Source organism: Thalassophryne amazonica, chromosome 9, assembly GCF_902500255.1.
Source record: "Thalassophryne amazonica chromosome 9, fThaAma1.1, whole genome shotgun sequence".
NCBI classification, from domain to species: Eukaryota; Metazoa; Chordata; class Actinopteri; order Batrachoidiformes; family Batrachoididae; genus Thalassophryne; species Thalassophryne amazonica.
The window spans coordinates 55,878,792-55,898,700 of NC_047111.1; the positions used below are offsets into that span (position 1 = coordinate 55,878,792).

At 39.3% G+C, this 19,909-nt stretch overlaps 1 protein-coding gene across 1 annotated transcript in view; it reads right to left on the bottom strand.

The window, feature by feature from the left end:
- Positions 1–19,909, bottom strand: part of nsg2 (neuronal vesicle trafficking associated 2) — a 130,345-nt gene that overhangs the window by 6,591 nt on the left and 103,845 nt on the right. The window contains exon 4 of the mRNA XM_034178063.1: positions 2,026–2,136. Coding sequence (XP_034033954.1) covers positions 2,026–2,136 — 111 coding nt within the window. The remainder of the gene's footprint in view (positions 1–2,025; positions 2,137–19,909) is intronic.

A 19,909-nucleotide genomic window follows, 5' to 3' on the forward strand; every position in this document is an offset into this window, starting at 1 on the left:
TTAAACCATCTGCTATTAAACACTCTATTGTTCATGCAAGTGCAGTGAGCTCTTTATTTGGCACTCCAGATGAATATCAATTAAACACACACCTGATAAAAGTGTTAGGACTTTGATGACTGAAACATTAGACCACTTGAAATGTTATTGTTGGCTGGTGGCAAACTGACTATATTTCAGCTAATATGGAATAACAAAGCATTTCTATCAGTGCAAAGGATACAAATAAAACATTAACAGTAAATTAGTCTATGCACTATCTACAGTGTGTGGTTGTGACTCTGCTAATAATAACTCTGCAGACTGCAGTCAAAGCTCCTGCAGAGGTTGTGAGCCTAAAACTCGATTTAGTCCACCTAAAAGGATGGCCAAGGTGACTTCTCAAAAAGCGCCGTGGAACTTTCTTGAAGAGCAGTGCAGCATGACTGTGGAAATCTATGGGCCCTATCTTGACAATCTGTGGCACATGGCCAACAATGCACAGCACAAGTCAATTTGGGGCTTGTCCAACAATTTTTCCTTTTTAAATAATAGATGTGTTTTTGGGGCTTAACATGAAAAAAAAAACAATTGGAGTGTCATCTGTCATCCCCTTCAAGTGCACCAAGGTACAGGAACTATAAGGAACTAGCACACTGTGTACACTGCTATTTACAAAGTGTACTCAGGTGAGAGGCTTTCTAATGATTTTAATGGATCTGCAGCAACCGGCCTGCAGACAGCACCCACCAATGCTCCCTGAGGTGAAGCACAAAGCTGATTCTGCATTTGTCCATGAGTGTTTACTTTTATTTCATGTGGCTGTTTTTTATTCAATTTCTCTGTGTGTACACGCAGAGTGTGCATCATAAAAGTGCCTGCTAGTGATATGCGGGTCTGGGTTTTTTTAACCCACAGTCACCTGACCTGTTATGAGAGCTAATATGCACTGCCCAACCTGTAAAAAAAAAAGCTTTACGGCATAATATATCGTAAGCTGATTAGTTATATAAAAATTCACTGTGTGCAGTTGTCATGACTGGAGAAACTTGCAATAGACAGCAAAACCATTTTTGTACCAGGCTCTAAACATGTTTCCTTCTTCACTAAAGTTGGAGATTTTAAACACAGGATTCTATGGGGAGTGACACACTTTTGGAACCAGCCCCAAACTATGATTCAAGGAACTGCAAGATTTGGCACTTCTGTGTTGGCTTCATTTCTCAGAGCCCAAGATTGCTGCTTGTTTTTTTTTACTAGTCTGTGTCGCAATCGCTTTCTACTTCTGCAAGATGGCAACAAACCAACACTGCACCTGACCACACCTCACTGTTAGACCAACACACCAATGGGTACACGGATGAGTACAAGTGGCCACACAATTTACACAGCGTGGTTGCAAATCTGGGATCTGAATGCCACACCTGCACCATGTGGACACTCCCAATGGCACTTGCATTGTGCTGTGTGCTGCTTTGCACCAGATGAAAGGTAGGACACTGTGAGCTATCTGCTTCAAAAATTACATCTAATGTCCATCAACTCTTAATATTCAGCAGTAACACACGACATTTGGACATCACACTGAGCTTGAGATGGTGACCTCAGCCACATGAGTGGACGTTAAACATCGTAATGTGGTGATTAGTTTAAAACAGGCAGCAATTCTAATTTTACTCTAATAACAGTTGCGATTATTAGCATATGAGAGCCACCTTCAATCGAGTGTCTTTGTTTTGTGTCTCTGTCAAAGAACAAAGAGAATTATGTGTATAACACAATCATTGATAACAGTGATTGATGATTGCTCATCACATTAGTCTCATTATCTTCTTCCTCCAATTTAATCTCATAAACCAACATAGGGCAGCTTTACTATTCCTTTTATTCTCCTGTATATGCAGTTAGTCGGGCAGTCCGACCCTCCTTTAATTCTTTTAAAAACAGACAGTGAAGTATCTTGTGGCTCTGGTGACACGTGCAGAAGGACACATACGTATGTGTCAGGGCTACAAAGTGACAGTACACACTATTTATAGGTGTCACCTTATATATGAAGCCATCGGGGCATGCGTGGTCGTAGGTGAAGGCTTTATAGACCACCAGGAACACGATGCAGGCAAGGAAGGCCAGGGCCAGGATGATCAGAATGGTCACCTGCAGGGAGGACAAACATCAGTGTTACAGCAATAATATAGACCTGTGTTCATGCACGTGTACACATTGTGTGCTTTATACATGTGGCGAAATATTGGGATTATACAATGAAAACGATGGTGGCTTTCAGCGGTACAATGGCACACCTCCCTCATGCTGCGGTTCAAATCACAGCACATTCTTTTCAGGTTTCTTCATACAGGTACAGAACTAAAGACGGACACAAAATCACTGCTGAAGATAACGGTGCCTCTCGAGTTACATGATTTAAAAAAAGGTACACTGTGTAGGATGGATACATGTAATAAAAACATGGCAGCAGTGAATTATTTCTACATCTGAGTTTCTCTGCAGTGAGTCTCATCTGGACTTGTGTTTCACAATAATTACAAGCCCAAAACAGAAAAAGTATGGAAAATATAAAAAAAATTAAATAAAACCAAATAAACCCCTTGCAGTGATCCTTACATTTACTTTGAGTTCTGTTTCATTGCAGACAGTATGAAACCAAGATATTTCATATTTTGTGAGGTCAACTTCCTTACATTTGTTAATATTCATCCGTTCCTACATTTAAGGCCTGCAACACATTCCAAAGACAGATGGGATGGGGGCAACTGATTTTAAATATATGGATTAAATCATCACATTTGCAGTCACTTTTCCTCAGACAACTCAGGGGATGGAAACATGAACATTTACAAGTCACTGAATATGCCTTTAATCATTAACAAATACAAACAGTATGATACTGTACGCTCAATGTGTGTCAAGCAGACTGTAGCGCATGGCCTGGATTCACCCTAATTAAATAAATACATCAATACTGTCTTAACCAAAAACCTGAGTTTTGAACTGAAGACAGAGAGTGTGTTTTCACTCTCAGTTAAGAAATTCCTAAGCCCATCTGGAGATAAGATGGAGACATCCCCCATGGGCCCACACTGTGGCCCACAGAAAAACAGAACTGTAACTCAAAGTTCTTCAAAGGGAGCACTTGCCTTTTTATCGGTTAAATTTCAGTCACTATGAATTACATGACATTATAATGGCTTCATGTCAGAATCTGAAATTTTCCAGGCCCGAAGAACCCACCTTAATGGCCTCAGCCAAGACCAGAACCCCTCAAGACTGCAGGAAGACCCCTTCCATGATAAGATGGCCATAAACTTTGAGTCTGGACAATCAGCTTTTATCGTTAGGTCTAAGCAAAGGAAAAGACCTTTTGTTTAAAATAAAAATAATTGCATCAGTATTCTTATTCATATATAAAACTTCTAATGTTTGTATTGATTAATCAAACAAAATGCTTTGCATATAATCATTCCATTTTATTGACATGTAACTTGTAACTGATGTGTGTTTAAGTGTGATCTTTCTGCATTATCAATATGTTGATGATGAAGTATTCTGTTTATCCAAAGGATGTGTTCAAGTGACTATTAATAATGTGTATCCATTTGAGTGTCTTAGAACAAATTGCCAAAATAGTTAGTGTTTACATAATTGAATCATTCTTGTCTGCCTCTCTGAAACATGAAGTTTTGTGTGAAATTACACACCCTAAATGGGCGGAGTTTGGTGACGTCAGTCCCCCTTTAAAAAGTTAGAACAGAGTTTCTGCTCTCTCTCTTTTCTCTCTTGCTGCTCTTGCAACTCTTCTGCTCACTCTCTCTCTTCCTTTCTTAAACGCTTAAATAATTTTTGGGTCAACAAGGCCCAATGCTAAACTAAGCTAAGCTACCACGTGGCATCCATTTATTGTTTCATTCACTCATTGTTATTCTTTGATAATTTAACAAATTGACGTTTTTAAGGTTCGTCAAGTCTTTCAGATTTTTAAGAGACCTTCCGAGCTGAACCTTTCAAAATAAGAGCAAATTTACAGAAAAGCGACTTTCCTTTTCTGTCGGCTAATTTTCCAATGCTCTTAAAGTTTTATCTTTTTCCTAAATTCACAAAGACTTTTAATGTGGCTCCAACAGACTTTTTAAAAGCTAGCAGAAACCATTTTCAACAAATACCTTCCACCTCTGGGGGTGCAATAAGCTGACGACAGAGCTGATTTCAAACCTGACTGCAAGCAGCCATCCTGTCGCTAAAGCCAGCCGACACAAGCCTTTGGGATCACCCGGGGACACCACTGAGTTAACCCCTGACCCAAGTGAGCTCACGCTGCAAACAGCATCAAAACATCAACAGACAGAGAACCATCTCTTCAATGGATCAGCTAAGTGACCCAGTTAAAGGTTCCAGAAAAAGGGTTTGTTGTCAATGGATACAAAGTGGCTTCTTCTTCTTTTTAAACATATTCATATGTTTGTTTAATAACTTTCTTAAAATCAATTAGCTTCAAATTTCATCACTAAATTCTAATCAGATTTATTTACTTAAAGTCTTTAAGCTTCATCTCTCTTTCTTCTTATTTTGGTGCCCGCGTGTGAGCCGATCTAGAACTGACTAATTTTGTTACATCTTTATGGTGGTCCCATGTGAGACCTGTAAATTCACTACAAGACAGTTGGAAGGAGACTGGTGAGGGAAGCTACCAAGACACCCACAACAACTCTGAAACAGGCTTCTGTGGATGTGAGTGAACAAACCCGGGATGCTGCAACATTTATAATTTTTAATGGTGTAAAATCATCCAAGAAAATCATCATCATCATCATCATCACCATAATAATAAGGATAAATTGTAAAATGATGCTCCTTAATTTCATAGCAAGAATATAAAATAAAATTGTGAAATATGATCTAAATAAGTTAAAAAATTCTATTCAACAAAAATAAAACCCCAAATAATAGAATTTGCACAGTAATAAGTATGAAATACTAACTGTATCTGACCAACTCAAGCTCTAGTGTTTGTTACTTTTTCTGAAGCTCAACAAACCATAAATGAACCAGATGCCAGTGCTTTGAGGCGAGGAAAGGCCACACGCAACATGGGAAGAACAGGACTTTAGACGTGGTACTAGTATGTCCACCATTGAACTTTGAGTATATAAATATATACTTATGCATAATATAAATTTACAATACACTATTGTTTTAAATATTTTTGTGTGTGTGTGTGTGTATATATATATATATATATATATATATATATATATATATATATATATTTTTTTTTTTTTTCAAGGTTATATTACTAATCCCTTTATTTGATAGTAAAAGAAAGAAAAAGAATGAAAGAAATACAAGGTAAAGTGTACTTTGTACTGACACAGTATACTGAGTACCAAAGAGTTTACCTCTTAATGATTTTAATTAAAATTTAAAAGCTTCCTCAGCTAAAATTTCTTGCTCTGGTAGTCTGACTTCTGTCTTGACTCTTGTAGAGAAGAATAACAAATGACAGCAAAAGCTGGAGTTTTAAACCTAAACAAACCCCTCCTACCGAGAGGCAGACTGCTAATGGCTAGTGACTAACAACTGCTCTAATTAGCACCTATTGTGCTCAAGTTAGCACCCTCCTAATGACAGGGCAGCTGTCCCTCCTAACGATGGGACTGACGCCTCTTCTGATGACTCTCCTGACAACTCTCCTGACGATGTGAATGACTCATTACCAAGAAAAAAAGACTGAAACTGCTTTGACCTGAGTACCCCATTGTAGGAGGGGTACTCAGTGGCAGCAGCGATAGCTGAATGAAGGATACAAAGTCACAAATCTTCAAGAAAAGGTCGATGTAAGATCTTGTACTTTTTCCCAAATGGACTGCATTTATGTAGCGCTGTTCCATCTGCATCAAATGTTCAAAGCGCTTAACAAATAATGCCTCACATTCACCCCAATGTCAAGCTGCTGCCCACTACATACTGGGAGCAACTAGGGAATTAAGGACCTTGCCCAAGGGCCCTTAGTGATTTTCTGGTCAGGCTGGGATTTGAACTGAGGATCTTCTGGTCTCAAGCCCACCGCTTTAACCACTAGACTATCACCTCCCATCACCAAAAAGCCTGTGACTCAAGCAAACTCAAACAGAACTTACAACAAAATTTGTTGACAACATCTGCAAAGATTTCAATGAAGGATTGAACAAATGGAACAAAACAAAACTGAAACTAACGAAAGGAAAAAATGACACAAACGTCGACCTCGACGCTTTAAACTGAATCAAAACAAAACATTTACAATGACAAAGCGGGTATAAACCTAGCGCAGCTAGCCTTGTCCTCATTTCTGCAGTACTTGCATTTGCTAGACAAAATTATCTTTCATTCAGATGTCATTGTGTTTGTCAACCTTCGTTCAATACGTCAGACTTGGGAAGTTGAATGAAGTTGGATGAAAATCAAAAGAAATGCTAACATTACAAAAACTAAGCAAATGATAAGAAACTGCCAAGAATGAAAGCAAAATGAAATATGGACGAATTAAGGTTGTCGCCGGTATTTGTTAAAATTTTTCAACAGTTTAAAAATTCTGATGAAGTGGCAGCTGCAGGAATGAAGCGGGACGAAGTTTAAACGATGCCTCCAAAAATCACTGAAAGTCCAGATTTCTTGTTTCATTTGGGCTTCATTGTCCTTTGTTCGTGCCATGTGACTGGGGCTTTAATTTACAAGGAGCAGATCTGGAAATAAAAATAGTCATGATCAAATAAAATAATAATTAAAGGGGTCATATAGAGCAAGACCAGATTTTTTACTTCACTTTTATGCTTTTATGTGCTTGAAATTTAATGTTCTATATTTCAAAATTCCCACAATTTCATTAGTGTTTTCACAGACTTTCTCCTGCTATGAGCAGTATTTAGGCTTGACACAGCTTGTTTTCCCTCTGTGACGTATGTAACAGAAATACCTAACAAATGCGTTTAATTTGACCTCAAATTAGAAACCCCCTCCCCCTCCCACTGGCCGAGGATTGCCACTCTATTCCAATAATATGGACAACAATTTTTACATGCAAATTGAAATCAGCTGCTTCCCAAAGCAACACCACCAGAATTGAGTTTTGAAAAAAAAAAATAAAGTTAAAATACGCTTTGTAGTACAGAAATGAATCTGGCTAAGTGTGTTCATGATGTGCCATTTTTGCAAAGTTCATAGTTCGTAAAATTTATATTCCTCTAATAGTTTTTGTCCCCCTTTGTTGCTTTTACATTTCTGAGTGCTTCACATTTATCTGCTCTATGTGCCTCACAGACTTCTCGGTGAGAAACGTGTCTGAAAAAAAAATTATTGGGAAAAAACTGAAATGTGTAAAATTTACACTACAATAAGGACAGAGAATGAATAAAACATTTATTCCTGCATGTGAGTAAGGACGCCTACAGTATCTCCTCAGTGCAGTTTAAGGTATGAAATATTCATTTTTTCCAGAAGGTTAGACAACATTCTTGTAAAGTAGATTAACGTTCACGACAAAACAATATGTTTCTTGGTACTTTCTTCTTGAAAGCCTGATTGGGTGCTTCTGAACAAGCATGTAATGAGAATTATGCAAATCAAATGCAAAAAGAACTGTATTATCAGTCGAGACATAAACGCTATTGCAGGCGTGTGCATGGTGCATTTATGTACTTATGTCATCCCAGCATGCTTCAAAACTCTGTGCTTAAATAAAAACTCAAAAGGCACCTTCATAGCCGTGATGCAGTTAAACAAAACACAACCTCCTCTAGTTTAGTATTTCAAGTCAGAGACCAATATTAAAGTCATACCTAATTTACTGCCTTCTACATAATTTGTCACAGCACAAAGTCAGAACATTTGCACACGAGTGTGGTCATTAGTCTCCATCAGGGTTATAGGGGTGGACAGGGACATGCAAGCTAAGTGATTGTTTACTTGCTGTCAGCAGAGGGACATGACTCTCAGCCCCAGTCTCTGCTGACAGTCTTACTAAATTACGTCTTCTACACCCAAAAGTGCAAAACGTTAAAGGATGCATTTAAAGTTCCAAAGACCCAGACATCAAAGCGACAGCAGAAGTGGAATAACTTAGTAAGATCCACATACGCTTCCTGTTTGAATGGCGACACAGATGAAACCTCCGTAGAACCGTAGAAGAGGATTACTGTTAAGCTCTTTATATTACGGAAATATCAATGACTGCTTTGTCCATGTGGAGGCTTGGCTTTCCTTCAATACTTTAACATGAAATGAAGGGTGAAGACATCATTTTCAGTGACTAAAAAGTGAATGGTGTCTTCAAAAGGCTATTTCAGTCATTTTTCAACATGCACCCTTATGGTTTAAGATTATGTCTTGTTAAAACAACACACACACACGCACACTTGCCTCACCGTCCGAATTCCACAAAACCAAAAAAGTATTTCACAAACCGTGTACATGGCAAGTACACAAGTCTAAGGTGAACATCTGTGATTTCCGATCCCCCACACGGCACTGCATCAAGAAATGTAAATTCATCAATAGCTGATATAACCACATGGCCTTTTTTAACCTTACATACACATGGTCATACACTGTTTCAAAACAAAAACATACCACCTACCTGAAAAGTAGTATTTAGGGAAGGGGCTATGATTTTGCACTCCTTTAAACCTATAACCCCTTTGAATTTTCAATGATTTAAGGCATAAAAGTCATTTTCGTTTTCACAATATGATTCTGTTCCACAGTATTCAAATAAAGAATTTCCAATCTATGCCACAAATATGCTCTAAATGAATCTTTTCTTGAATTTTTTACTTTTTTATTAGAATTTTAAAGGACATGGGTAAGACTTGTGATAAGATGCCATGACACACTGGGAACGTCCAGCATGCCATTCAAGAAAGAAGGGACACTGCTACACACCTTAGCTTCTTGCAGCTGAGAAAACCTGGAGCTTTAATTGTGAGTCAAAGGAATGGAAACAGACAGAGACAGACACAGGTAATAAGCATAGGCCACCAGAGGTCCTGTTGCAAATAATTCCTGATAAAATCCTGACTTATTTCACATGAAGGTTTTGCTGGATATCTGTTCAACAGGTGAGGTAACACTACAAATATCCTGCGTCAGTTGTCAATACTAATGTTAATTACAGTTGCAGTGTGTTTACTCGGTTTGGCAAAATGAGTCAATGGCAAGATTGTTTTATCATGGCTTAATTAAAGTTATTTTTCTGAGCTGTGAGTCAGAAATTCTACGTTTTCAGTTTCCATCGAATGCAGATGAACACTGAACTTCCATCCTCCACGTCGTCTGTAAAATCTCTTGGAGAAAATAACTGTATTTGTATTCGACCATGGAATCCCCCAAAATAAATATGTACATCTTCAGCAATAAAATAAGATCTATATGGCTGTGATGCTACACATGCTCTGATTGGCTGATTTCCGGTCTTTTCCCATATCAGACCAGTTACCATGACAATCGGTCCAGAATGCGTATCACATTTGTGACTTTGTTGAAGATGAGAAGTTGAGGATGAAGTTTGAAGCCAGGTGGTAGCCCACAGGGCTGACGAGGTGCAGGATCTCTGGAAGTGAGGACTGAGTTTCTTGCAAATAAGAAAAACAAAGAAAAAAAAGAGTTTCTCGCACAGACGGAAGTGTAGAACCGGGGTAGATATATTGCAGGTGATGATGAGTGACAGCTGTGATGATCAGCTCAGAGGCAGGACCCAGCAGGATCCAAGGCAACACACAATATTTCCCTCATTAAACAAGAAATTTAAAAGCAAAATAAAACAAAAAGTGAACAAAGAAATTATAAGTGACCAAGAGGACCAGTCTCCGAGCGAATTTTATTACACTGACGAGTTTGAACTGGAGGAATTAACAGCAAATGAGTTTGAAGTGGCCATGCAAAATGTGGATACAGCTACAAAAACAGCCATATAATAAACTAATTATTAATCTCGGTTGCTCGGTTAATAATCCTTTAATATTTTCATATACCACAGAAATAAATCTACTTCATAATCATTAGATTTTAACACATAGCAAATTTTGTCAATTTAGTGAGAAATCCAACAAGGAACACACCTTTAAAATTTGATTCTGCCATTGTACAAAGCAGATTCTTGGGATTAAAATGCTTCTGGTGTTGAACAGAGGCGGTATGTTAACAATTAATGAAACTTCAATTGTAAATTCAGCACAGGTGCAACAGTTCTAACAAGAACATAACCTGCCCTTTGTAACAGAAATGAAAGAATCAGTATCAGTCTCAGTGCAGCTGCAACTATGTGATTTATAAATCCATTAAAAATCAATCTTGACCTTTGTCTATTATTCATAATCTAGTTGAACTCTGCAGTTGTAAGGATAACTCAACCGCTCAGACATGAAGACTCCCGTCATGCATGGAGTGGACTAATTCTTTATCTTCCCGTACCTACTGAACTGGGGCCTCATGTACAAAGACTTGCGTTGCCTTTCTACGAAAAGTTGGTGTACGCCAAAACCCTGAATCAGGCGTAAGCACAAATATATTCAAATGTATCAAAGTGTGCATAGGCATGAATTCATGCATGTTCTGTTTGTACGTCCCACTGAACGTGGAATTGAGGATGGAACCAATCTCCTCCCTTGCCACGCCCTATTTATATATGCAATTTAATGTAAATAGGATTCCCCACACCGTCACATCAGACAACATGAACACAGAAAAGAAATTATATTACAGATGACTGGAAATTACATGGAGACACGCAGGAGTAGTTTTTTTATTCGGTATGCTGTTAAACAAATTAATCATGAAACTGGAAAAATGTTGTGAGTGTCTGTGTGTGTGAGGCCGACACGCTGTGAGCTGAAAAAGGTGAGGCGCACCTCTGCTGACCGTGTGACATTGTTTATTGACAAATCCTGAGCACAGGAAGCCTGTTAAGAAGCTCTGCAGCTCACCATCAAGCAAAAAATAAAAAAGACATTAATAATAATAATAAATAACATATTTGAATGTGCACATGCACAAATGTGCTCACGCTGGTTTACATTTGGATTAACTACACGAATACACTATTTACACAGCAAGCAGCCGGCCATAGTGCACCATGCCAGCCACCGGCCTGATGCACATTTGCGCATCACATATGATGTGAACATGTGTGTCAATAGCTCCGATCACATGGAAACCGGCTGTCACTGCAAATGGCGCTTTAATGTTGGAATGTGATGTACCTAATGACATTTGGATGACATCTGTGCTCCACACAGCTGTCAGCTCAAGGTTGACTGGCACACTCCTGACTGATTGGCCAGCTCACGCTGGAATTCCCATTTCCAGGAAGTGTAGCGTGGACAGCACTTGTGTGGGCACAGACAACCTCCTGGCTCCTCACCGGATTGCGCTCTGGGACGGCTGCAGCAACTCCAGTAACACTGACCTTGGTCATCAAAATCAGTTTATAAGGAATTATTGTCATTTGCAAGAAAATCCTCGTGTTCCCTGAATACACGCTCACATCTGATTCCACCATTTGCAAGGTACTCTGACAATGCAGCCACTGTTAGTGCCATTTTACGCGTCACTTTGTGCATGGTTTTATATCCAGCCATATAATTGCAAACGCATGGGTTTGTTAAATGTTCATCAGTGTGTCTCCGATGTGCACATCACTCTGATGACGTCTTGTTTTCACACTATTAATGGTTCCCAGCACCAGCTCCATGTGTCGGAGATGGAACAATAGCTGTAGAAACATGCGTACACCAGCCAGGATTTTTGTGTGATACATCACACATTTCCACGGTCATTTCACTTTTGATACATCTGAACGCTGGTGTGGAGACGGACAGACACCAGGTTTTTGTGCATAAGCACGCTTTGTGCATGAGGCAGCATTTTCTTTATGAAAAATTAATATTCCTATTTATCTGATCAAATAGAAGAGGAAAACTTTGCATTCCATGTATAAGTGGAGATCACAGCCAGTGCTGGGAATCGATTTCTCCCAACCATCCTATATTATGTTAAATTCTGTCATCATGCATGTGAGACACTATTGTTCCAGTGTGTGCCACTATTATCACCACCCACACAACCATCATCCTGTTTGCTATGCGGCACAGATAACAGACACGTCTGTGTTCCTTGGATGCAGGTAGAGCAGCAGCAAGTTGATGTAATTTGGAGTGAGGAGTGAGAACAACATGTTTCTTAACAAGGATTGGCTCCAGTGGAAAATATTAGATTGACTCCCCAGCAGGGGCCCCATGTCCACTGGGATTTAACAGAAAGTCATTTCAGTGAATCTGCCCAGGGCCAAAATAGACACCTTGTTTCAATTCAACTGTATTAAAAAGCATTTGATTGTATTTGTATTGTATCTGTGACTGCCCACTGCTCCTAGTGGTTGGACTGTGTGTAACTCAGGCCTGGCGCCAGAAAAAAATATTAAGGGGGCGATGATTTTATCACAGGGGGCGGGGTCGCTCCCCCCCCCCCCCGAAAAAAAGTGCGCACCGGAGGGTACGTGCCTCTGAGCGTGCGTAATGAATTGGGTGCGCTCCTAGAAAGCTTGTGTATTTAGGCTACACCGTTGTAAGAGACTGCCTGACTAAGAGTAAAGAGTGATGACAGTATTTTTTAATTATTATTTGAACGTATAGACCCTCGGTCAAGTGATCTCCTGCATACCACAAAACCAAACAAACAACTGATCTGAGAAACAACACGAGACAGTAGATTAACCCCACATACAGCCCTCCATCACAAGCGCAAACACAGCGCAATTGGGCATGACAGTCACACAACGGGTTAAAGATAAACCTTTCATGTAGATATACAGTGGTCCCTCGTTTATCGCAGGAGTTACGTTCCAAAAATAGCCCGCAATAGGCGAAATCCATGAAGTAGACAGCGTTATTTTTTACAATTATTATAGACGTTTTAAGGCTGTAAAACCCCTCACTACACACTTTATACACTTTTCTCAAACAGGCATTAACATTTTCTCACTTTTCTCTTGTGTGTAAACACTCTCAAAGTTCAAATCTTAGTAGAAAAATAAGATCAACCTGTTTTCAGGCCCAAACATTTGTTTGAGAAATAAAAATAGAACGTTTTCCTATAAATAATTATGATGGCTTTTAGAACTAACGAATTTAATTTTAACAATCAACCTACGAGGTTGGACACATAAGAAATTATTAATATTGACTGACCAGTATTTCACAGTTCCTCTGATCGTGCCTCTTCGTCCTGGCACCGCACCACTGTCACGCCTTTTTCCACTCACACCTCGCTGCAGATGTCTTTTTCCGAGTGAAGAACACAGTTATGGGTAGTTGTTGGCGCTCTTTTTAATTCTGGGCGAGAAGATTCTTATAAACAGACACGCAGAACACAATGCGCGTACTCTCCCTTCGCGGTGCCACAACAGAACACCGGCCTGCTTGATGAGGATGCAGAGCACAATGCGCTGTAAAAAATAAAAAAAAAAAACATGCAAAATTGGACTAAAAAAATTGGCAAAACTGCGAGGCGCTATATTTTCCAGTATTTCTTTTTCTTTCTTTTTTATTTTTATTTTTGATAACATCCAAGGGGGCGAGGTTGATGACGTGAGGGGCGTCGCCCCCAAACGCCCCCTCGTGGCGCCGGGTCCGGTCTAACTCTAATTAGGATGGGTTAAATGTAGAGGACAAATTTCATTATTTGTATGTATGTACAATGACAATTTCACTTTTTTGTTGTTGTTCCACGCTTCATAGAAAATGCTTCAAAATCTTACTTTTGAAGATTCACACTGCTCCAAATGAGAACTGACAAATCACTTGTGGTGTAACGGCCCATAGGTGATCCGTGATCCAAACGGATTATTGCTCATGGGTCGGCACACATTTGAGCCACTGATTAATTGCAAATTTTTCAACCTGATCTGATCAATCATTAAAAAATCTTTCCCATCCGAACAATGTGTTTTATGATCCCTTGCACTCCAACATGTCAAATGCAAAAGCAAAATGAAAATGAAAGTGTGACTAAGCCTGGTTGCCAACTCTGACTCACCCATTTCAGGGTTTTGTGGTTATAACACACATAAGCCATCACTTGACCCAGCTATCTTAGCTAATTATAGGCCAATCTCCAACCTTCTTTTTCTCTCAAAAATTCTTGAAGGGGTAGTTGTAAAACAGCTAACTGATCATCTGCAGAGGAATGGTCTATTTGAAGAGTTTCAGTCAGGTTTTAGAATTCATCATAGTACAGAAATAGCATTAGTGAAGGTTACAAATGATCTTCTTATGGCCTCAGACAGTGGACTCATCTCTGTGCTTGTTCTGTTAGACCTCAGTGCTGCTTTTGATACTGTTGACCATAAAATTTTATTACAGAGATTACAGCATGCCATAGGTATTAAAGGCACTGCACTGCGGTGGTTTGAATCATATTTATCTAATAGATTACAATTTGTTCATGTAAATGGGGAATCTTCTTCACAGTCTAAGGTTAATTATGGAGTTCCACAAGGTTCTGTGCTAGGACCAATTTTATTCACTTTATACATGTTTCCCTTAGGCAGTATTATAAGACGGCATTGCTTAAATTTTCATTGTTACGCAGATGATACCCAGCTTTATCTATCCATGAAGCCAGAGGACACACACCAATTAGCTAAACTGCAGGATTGTCTTACAGACATAAAGACATGGATGACCTCTAATTTCCTGCTTTTAAACTCAGATAAAACTGAAGTTATTGTACTTGGCCCCACAAATCTTAGAAACATGGTGTCTAACCAGATCCTTACTCTGGATGGCATTACCCTGACCTCTAGTAATACTGTGAGAAATCTTGGAGTCATTTTTGATGAGGATATGTAATTCAATGTGCATATTAAACAAATATGTAGGACTGCTTTTTTGCATTTGCACAATATCTCTAAAATTAGAAAGGTCTTGTCTCAGAGTGATGCTGAAAAACTAATTCATGCATTTATTTCCTCTAGGCTGGACTATTGTAATTCATTATTATCAGGTTGTCCTAAAAGTTCCCTGAAAAGCCTTCAGTTAATTCAAAATGCTGCAGTTAGAGTACTGACAGGGACTAGAAGGAGAGAGCATATCTCACCCATATTGGCCTCTCTTCATTGGCTTCCTGTTAATTCTAGAATAGAATTTAAAATTCTTCTTCTTACTTATAAGGTTTTGAATAATCAGGTCCCATCTTATCTTAGGGACCTCATAGTACCATATCACCCCAATAGAGCGCTTCGCTCTCAGACTGCAGGCTTACTTGTAGTTCCTAGGGTTTGTAAGAGTAGAATGGGAGGCAGAGCCTTCAGCTTTCAGGCTCCTCTCCTGTGGAACCAGCTCCCAATTCAGATCAGGGAGACAGACACCCTCTCTACTTTTAAGATTAGGCTTAAAACTTTCCTTTTTGCTAAAGCTTATAGTTAGGGCTGGATCAGGTGACCCTGAACCATCCCTTAGTTATGCTTCTATAGACTTAGACTGCTGGGGGGTTCCCATGATGCACTGAGTGTTTCTTTCTCTTTTTGCTCTGTATGCACCACTCTGCATTTAATCATTAGTGATTGATCTCTGCTCCCCTCCACAGCATGTCTTTTTCCTGGTTCTCTCCCTCAGCCCCATCCAGTCCCAGCAGAAGACTGCCCCTCCCTGAGCCTGGTTCTGCTGGAGGTTTCTTCCTGTTAAAAGGGAGTTTTTCCTTCCCACTGTTGCCAAGTGCTTGCTAACAGGGGGTCGTTTTGACCTTTGGAGTTTTACATAATTATTGTACGGCCTTGCCTTACAATATAAAGCGCCTTGGGGCAACTGTTTGTTGTGATTGGCGCTATATAAATAAAATTGATTTGATTTGATAACACAATAGCAAGGTGATTGCACACCACTGCGCTAATTTGGGTCCTGCTGTGTTCTCCAACCACTGTTTTTCCTCATGTGAATGAGCACTAAGCCAGCATAAAATAACACACCTACAACTAATTAAGTCACCACATACATCCCCTTCACCCTTCACCCCCCTTTCTGGAAAGGGGACTTTGATACACCCCAAATGCACTTTAAACCATGTACCAAAGTTCTGCAAAATAGTGTCCTTGTCAAAACATCTCTTTGATACAACCCCAATTCCAATGAAGTTGGGACGTTGTGTAAAATGTAAACAAAAATAGAATACAATGATTTGTAAATCCTCTTCAACCTATATTCAATTGAATACACCACAAAGACAAGATATTTAATGTTCAAACTGATAGATTTGATTGTTTTTGTGCAAATATTTGCTCATTTTGAAATGGATGCCTGTAGTATGTTTCAAAAAAGCTGGGACAGTGGGATGTTTACCACTGTGTTACATCACCTTTCCTTCTAACAACACTCAATAAGTGTTTGAGAACTGAGGACACTAATTGTTGAAGCTTTGTAGGTGGAATTCTTTCCTATTCTTGCTTGATGTATGACTTCAGTTGTTCAACAGTCCGGGGTCTCTGTTGTCGTATTTTGTGCTTCATAATGCGCCACACATTTTCAATGGGCGACAGGTTTGGACTGCAGGCAGGCCAGTCTAGTATCCGCACTCTTTTACTACGAAGCCACACTGTTGTAACACGTGCAGAATGTGGCTTGGCATTGTCTTGCTGAAATAAGCAGGGACATCCCTGAAAAAGGCGTTGCTTGGATGGCAGCATGTGTTGCTCCAAAAAAACCTGGATGTACCTTTCAGCATTGATGGTGCCATCACAGATGTGTAAGTTGCCCATGCCATTGGCACTAACACAACCCCATACCATCACAGATGCTGGCTTTTGAACTTTGCACTGGTAACAATCTAGATGGTCTTTTTCCTCTTTTGTCCAGAGGACACAACGTCCATGATTTCCAAAAAAATTTTGAAATGTGGACTCATCAGACCACAGCACACTTTTCCACTTTGTGTCTGTCCAAATGAGTTTGGGCCCAGAGAAGGCAGTATCGTTTCTGGATGTTGTTGATGTATGGCTTTCGCTTTGCATGGTAGAGTTTTAAGTTGCACTTGTAGATGTAGCGACAAACTGTGCCGCTACATCTTTTCTGAAGTGTTCCTGAGCCCATGCGGTAAGATCCTTTTCACAATGATGTCGGTTTTTAATGCAGTGCCGCCTGAGGGATCGAAGGTCACGAGCATTCAATGTTGGTTTTCGGCCTTGCCGGTTACGTCTAGAAAATTCTTCAGATTCTCTGAATTTTCTGATTATATTATGGACTGTAGATGATGGAATCCCTAAATTCCTTGCAAATGAACATTGAGAAACATTGTTCTTAAATTGTTGGACTATTTTTTTCATGCAGTTATTCACAAAGTGGTGATCCTCATCCCATCTTTGCTTGTGAACGGCTGAGACATTTGGGGATGCTCCTTTTATAGCCAATCATGAGTGTCCTCAGTTCCCAGTGGTAAACATACCACTGTCCCAACTTTTTTTGAAACGTGTTGCAAACATCCATTTCAAAATGAGCAAATATTTGCACAAAAACAATAAAGTTTATCAGTTTGAACATTAAATATCTTGTCTTTGTGGTGTATTCAATATAGGTTGAAGAGGATTTGCAAATCATTGTATTTTGTTTTTATTTACATTTTACACAATGTCCCAACTTCATTGGAATTGGGGTTGTATTAAGAGTTGCAACCTTTCAGTGAAAATGTGTCTTAATGCACCAATGTTTACAGCAGAGTCTGAGCGGTCAAACAGGTGTCTGCAACAGTTTTGCAACATGGAAACTGGAGGGGCCTTTCATTCACAATCGAATGAAATTCTAAAATATCCAGTTGATTGTTTCGCTGTTTGTTAGCATTCTCATCACTGACTACCAGTGATGCCGGTAACGCGTTATTTAGTAACGCGTTACTCTAATCTGACCACTTTTTTTAGTAACGAGTAATCTAACGCGTTAATCTTTCCAAATCAGTAATCAGATTAAAGTTACTTCTCCATGTCACTGTGCGTTACTATTATTTTTCATTGTGGGTCGACAGCAGCATTAAACTTGGTCTGTGGGCAGGAGGTCGGGGTTCGACTGAACTGCCCACTTTAAGCGAACTGTGAGCTTTTCATCCGCGTTTTTTTTGCAGCTGCTCGACTCGTCCTCACCTCTTAAAGCGCGGTGATCAGCACACCTGCACTGAGCTTTACAAAGACATTTTTATACTTTTTTCCTCCTTTATTTAGAATTCTGAGCTGAGCCGCTCTGTATCTGGTCATTAAAAACAGCTGATCCTCCGCGACGTGTCAACATCTAACACTATTTTCCACTCAAATGCACCTAAACTCTCTTTCTGAGGACCACATTATGTGAAAACGCAATAAAACTTTCTTACCTGTAAATCTGGTCATGTTTTCTGCATAAATAAATGTAATCCATTCTTTCTGCTCAAACGCCAAAGCAGGGGCGAATCCAGATGGAATGGGGGCGTGGGGCAAGGATGTGCCCCCCTCACAACACCCCTAGATTAAAGGTCCAGTTTTGAAGCCGTTTTTTACTACAACTACTAATATTGCTTAAAATAATAATAATTTTGACAAGTAAAATGTTTAGAGAGAATTTAAATGTTACAAAAATGTTAGAATTTAATAGTTACATTTATAAAAAATGTAGGTTCGAAATTGCAAGTTTTACTGTTACAGTGCTGTCAACAGTTAAATATGAGGTCAAGAAAGAGGTCTTTATTTTACTTTTTATAAAACAAGTATTTATTTTCATTGAAGTCAAGAAAAGGTGACTATAAAGTGAATTTTGGCAAAACAGGTATCATTGTCATGTTGAGGTGGCAGAGGGTTGTTGTCGACAGCTGGGAAAAGTAACTAAAAAAGTAACTAGTAATCTAACTTAGTTACTTTTACAATTGAGTAATCAGTAAAGTAACTAAGTTACTTTTTCAAGGAGTAATCAGTAATCAGTAATTGGATTACTTTTTCAAAGTAACTGTGGCAACACTGCTGACTACAGATGAAACATCCGCTGTCTATTCTGCTTATTTTTCTTACACCATTAACACTTTCTTAAATCCTTTAAAAGGTAATTTGTTTTAAAGACAATCCATTCCATGCATTCAAATGCATTCTGCATAAATGTTAAGCAAACCCACAGTCATTCAACATGTGACTCGACTCCTCTTTTTCCTCTTTGTCGCTGGGCGTCAGAGTGGAGTACATTGCCCACTCTTACTGCTGGAACTACACAGGCCATATAGGGGGAGCAGACACCTCCTCCCATGTATTTGAGGAAAAGAGAGAAGGGGAGGTGGTAGTGGTAGATGGGGGGACAGCTAAGGGATATGAGAGAAAAAAATGATGCTGATAAAAACTGATAAAATTGACAGGATGAGCAAAGTGAGAAATAAAAGACGAGATGACAGAGACAACAAGGCACCGAGGCCAGCAGACCGAGGCTGAACCATAGAGAACCAGGGGCATATGGAGAAGCTCAGACACAGACAGAGAAAATGAAAGAAGCATGAAGAATTATTTTTCATATATCTTCTTATTGCCCCGCTAACACCTTTAGCAGGGGCACGAAGATCTCGTTCCCCCAGCTGTATCTAATGAACACTTCTGCTGCACGCACCATAGGTTGCCCCTCCTACATGCGTTAAGACATCATTGGCATTATCAAATAACAACAATTTCATTATTAAGTAGATTTGATCTTAGCTGTAATAACGTTTCAGGACAGTTTGTTGATTTATGATTTTAATGAAAAGTTGAGCGAATGAGTCTGCATTACAAACCCAATCACTGCCAGTAAAATATGAAATACTGAAAATTATACTGAGCCCTGAGCTGCATAAAGCTTGATTTATACAACTTCGCGGCCACACAATCACATCAACATGGGCGTGATGCTTTTGAGGT